The sequence below is a fragment of the Antennarius striatus genome, chromosome 14 (genome assembly GCF_040054535.1).
Source record: "Antennarius striatus isolate MH-2024 chromosome 14, ASM4005453v1, whole genome shotgun sequence".
Taxonomy (NCBI): Eukaryota; Metazoa; Chordata; class Actinopteri; order Lophiiformes; family Antennariidae; genus Antennarius; species Antennarius striatus.
In genome coordinates, this window is record NC_090789.1 from 6,731,061 (window position 1) to 6,735,902 (window position 4,842).

Below are 4,842 nucleotides of genomic sequence, written 5' to 3' on the forward strand. Positions count from 1 at the left end.
AGATACTGTCAGTTTATCACGGTATCCACCCTTCTATCTGCAAAATAACCTATTGTACCTTAGGCATATTGTTATTTGATGTGTCACATGAGTTCTATTTTGAATTGTCTGAGGATCCTTAATCATATGGTCAGTAGCCTCAGGAGAAACGAACAGTTATAATAGTCTATATGTTACCTCCAGAGCGGAGGTATCTGTTCATTAAGAACATTAATCATAATTATTCATTGTAAAAAAAAATTTTTTTTTTAAAGCAAAGAGTTGAAAACCTTCAGATTTCACAGTTGGGGCAATGTTCATTCAGAAGGCTGGTCCACCTGTCAGCAGGTTCATTGACATTTAACAGATCCCTTTTCAAGCAGCTGTAAATAAAGATGTATTTTCTTTTTTTTTAATGATACCACTGGGACTATTCAGCATGCATATTATAAAATATTTATAGATTTTATCAAAGGAACATTAAATGACTAAACGATTACGGATTACATTCGATGATTCTTTATTTCCTTCTGTGTGGCAGCTAATAAATAATTTATTGGCATGTAGTCTGAGAATCAATTTTCCAGTTTAATATCCTTTAAAATGAGGTTTGTGTGATGCTTCTCTTTAAGTCATTAATGCCTGTGGAGAGAGGGAAAAAAAAAAGAATCCACCTATAGACTCGTTCATCACGCTAAATCAAAGTGCGCTCTATGTGTTGCGCATCATGTGTAATTTGGGGCTTTGGGTAAAAAATCTAAACCGACTCGGCGTTTCCAAAAGAGCTGGTTTTTGCGTGTGAAGCTTGTCTGTTGGAATTACGCGTCGTTCCCACCATATATTATTTTCCCCATAGTTGCGGTGGGAACTGGTAAGGTGGGTTAACTCCAGCTCAAGTCTCCGTGAAAGCGCAGAGCTATGATGACGTTGGGTTGGATGACCAATAGGGAGGCGCTGCCCTTTGGAGACAAACCATTTTACTTGTAGTGTCTGCATCAAGTCTGAAAGCAAGGGCTCAATTTTAACAGAATCCACCTAAAATCTCACCCTTAACTTATGCCTATACCTTCCGGCTCTTGGAGCCAGAATATCACGGGACAAAGGGGAAAATAAAGCCGCCTCCGGAAAATTCGGGTGCTAATAGGACAATATCTGTTCGCTGTGGAGAGGGAGAGAGACAACACCACAGCGAGAGAGAGAAACCCCATTTGGTCTTGAGAGAGAGTGGGGGGTGAGTGCTCTCAAGGCAGAAAATTCGATGATGACCATGACTACGATGGCTGACGGTCTGGAGGCTCAGGACTCCTCCAAGTCTGCTTTCATGGAGTTTGGGCAACAGTCGCACTCACAGCAGAGCTCCCCGTCGATGTCCGGCGGCCACTACCCGCTGCACTGTCTCCACTCCGGTTCACACGCTCACCACCAGCACGACAACTCCCCGTACACGGGGACCAACACCTACAACAGGTCGTTACCCTACCCCTACGTGAGCCATCCGCACCACAGCCCGTATCTACCGTCTTATCACAACAACACGGGAGGACAGACAAGGTTAGACGGCACAGGTAAGCCCTTTTTCACCAGCCAGCTTGGGGGGGGGAAAAAAAAAATCCCTCGCTTCACGTCCATCCCGGCGCTTGACGCAGCCATTAGGTTGTCTTTTTTTTTTGTTTGTTTGTTTGTTTGTTTGTTTGGTCGTATACGGGTGCCCCCCCCCTCCCTCCCTCCAAAAAAAAAAAGTGGGGAATCAAACCTTTCTCTCTGACGGGTGTCGGTGTCATCATGCCCCGTGTGACCGCGCGTCCGCTCCAAATTCGGACGAATGATCTTTTCAGGCGTAGGTGGGCGATTAAATTGTAGAAAAATCGCGCGTAAATTGCACCGGGAGATCCAGCCTATCAGCTCCTGATCTTATTTTATTGTCCCGTTTAGCCATCCGTCCCTGCAAAAGCCTGTTTAATGCCTGAGATATGTTCATCACGACCATGCAATCTTCAACAACTGCACGCCAAAATTAGGCAGCCCGCACGCCTTGAATGTTGTAATTAGCATTTAATTGACATGTCATTACCAGCAATATCATAAATATGACAGCGTATGAGGATTCGGGGCTGCCGCAGCGTTTTAAACGGAATGCGAGACGTCGACGTTTTATGGCCCCGAATTTTGCCATTTTTAGACGGTTTTCATGGCGCGCCTCTGATTTTTATTCCCACCTAACGCCGCCGTGTCTCTCTCTCTCTCTCCCTCTCTCTCCCCCCCCCCACACCAGCAGCACTGGAGGCATGCAAGGCTGTGCGTTTGATTAATAACATTGATTGCTTTTGTTGCAGAGCAGCAGAAAACGACAGTAATTGAAAACGGGGAAATTCGTTTTAATGGGAAAGGAAAGAAGATTCGCAAACCTCGAACCATCTATTCCAGTTTGCAGCTTCAGGCATTAAATCACCGCTTCCAGCAAACACAGTACCTCGCTTTACCAGAACGGGCCGAGCTGGCAGCGTCTCTAGGACTGACGCAAACCCAGGTATGAGGAAGAGGCCCCTATTATTATTATTATTATTATTATTATTATTATTATTATTATTATTATTATTATTATTATTATTATTATTATTATTATTATTATTATTATTATTATTATTATTATTATTATTATTATTATTATTATTATTATTATTATTATTATTATTATTATTATTATTATTAATAATAATAATAATAATAATAATCTGGGTGATGTGTTTGAAGAAACTAACTCCCGCACCCTTCTTCAACCCCATATAGGTAAAGATTTGGTTCCAGAACAAGAGGTCAAAGTTCAAGAAGCTGCTGAAACAAGGGGGCAACCCGCATGAGAGCGACCCTATACCCGGCTCCATGTCCCTTTCCCCGCGCTCTCCGACCATCCCTCCAATATGGGACGTCTCGGCCTCTTCCAAAGGAGTAAACATGCCGACCAACAGTTACATGGCCGGGTATTCTCACTGGTACTCATCCCCACATCAAGATTCGATGCAGAGATAGACAGACGAGGCAAGAAGGTCAGCGAGCCTCCGGATCTCCGGCATACAGTTTCCAACGTAGCCTACAATTTGTGTCTGCGCAGAGACTGGATGATGAAGAGGAGAGAAAGGCTGCTCCTCTTCTGTTCGAGGACATGAACGGCAGCCAAACACCCCGGTGTCACGACACAAAACAAGGGAACTATCCTTTTTTTTTTATTTGTTTTTTTTTTTTTTTTTTTTTTTAGCGCGTATGGCTGTTGAGTGGGCTCGCATATCTGTTATGCTTTCATTCATGTCATCATCTGAACCAAACATTATCAGTGACATTTTTCAGCCACTGCAGGGGGAAAAGACTGCTCACACACTCGCCTTGTGGCGCCCCAGACTCTTCAGCCATGCTGGACTCTTGACTCTTGCTTTCTGATTCTGGTTGTTTCTCCAACATGCGAAAACAAAGCAATCTGTCTGTCTGTAAATATAATCCCGGCGATTTTAGCTGTACATACACTTTTTATGTTTTGTCAAATTGAGTAAACCGTGACTCAAAAAAAAAACCCTCACCCATGCTTGCAGTTGCATGATTTAAAAAAAAAAAAGTTTCATATTTCGTATTAGGCCAAAATCACATGATAACAGGCCTGTTTATCATAACCCTGTGCGCAAAAACAAACTCTTCACGCAAGTTAATGATTACAGCAAAGAAAAGATCATTTCATCAGAGTAAACATTTCAATAAATCCGAAACCATTCAGTTGTTGATGAAGACAGAATATAGATTTATCAAAGGCACTCAGAAGCAGAAATTAACTTACCCTGCCTCGCTGCTGTCTACATTCACCTCGAAAGACATTTGCTCCAGGTCCAGCTTATCTTGTCATTTCACCCTCAATTATTAGGAGTATTGACAAAATGTTTTCTCCCTTCTCTCCGTCCTAATGCAGGTCGTTAAATGCCAAGCTCCACGGGATCGATGTTGAACAAAGCAGCCAGCTGCAGTGGCGTTCAATATGAAGGAGATATTTGGGACAATTTGTGGGTTTTTATCCAAGTGAGGCTTTTTTTTCCATTCTCATAAATGCAGGCATAATTAGGGTAATTTTTGATGTAGCCCGCTGATTACAGCGTTTTTACCGTCAAAGATAATTACCTGTAATTTTCTACCACTTTTAATACTAAAAGGCATCTTTATTTGGATTTGAGGTAGCACAGATGGAACAAAAGGGGAAAATATTCGGCTATTCATATACAAATTGCTGAGAAGAGAGAACGCTTGGGATATTATCTGAAATTACAACGCTGAAAGCTTCATGCAGCTGTCAAGTCGTAGATGTCCAACTGGCGCACATTCAACCTACCTAGGCCCCACAGACAGGGCCTTCATGCGCCCTGAGCCGCGGGCTGCAGGGAGCCTGGAGCAAACGTCCTCAAAGATGACAAATATACAGCGTTTATGTAGTGAAAGATGAATACATGGACAATTGATGGATGGATGGATAGATGGATAGATAGATAGATAGATAGATAGATAGATAGATAGATAGATAGATAGATAGATAGATAGATAGATAGATAGATAGATAGATAGATAGATAGATAGATAGATAGATAGATAGATAGATAGATAGATAGATAGATAGATAGATAGATAGATAGATAGATAGATAGATAGATAGATAGATAGATAGATAGATAGATAGATAGATCGATGGATGGATGGATATACATGTAAAGTGAAACAGAGTGACAGATATGTGGGTGGGTGGGGGCGCAGGGAGGGACGCGTCATTTAACGCTCTGCCAGAGCTCCTGCACTATACATCGCAAATCATGGCTTCTCACATGAAAGCTCCTCCTG

The 4,842-nt window shown here is 42.3% G+C and overlaps 1 protein-coding gene across 1 annotated transcript; it reads left to right on the forward strand.

Moving 5' to 3' along the window:
- The first annotated feature begins 986 nt into the window (after positions 1 to 986).
- Positions 987 to 3,786, forward strand: dlx6a (distal-less homeobox 6a). Its single transcript, XM_068332937.1, has 3 exons — positions 987 to 1,544; positions 2,313 to 2,506; positions 2,767 to 3,786. The coding sequence occupies exons 1-3, from the start codon at positions 1,238 to 1,240 to the stop codon at positions 3,004 to 3,006; spliced, it is 741 nt and encodes a 246-aa protein (XP_068189038.1). The 5' UTR covers positions 987 to 1,237; the 3' UTR covers positions 3,007 to 3,786.
- Positions 3,787 to 4,842: the final 1,056 nt, after the last annotated feature.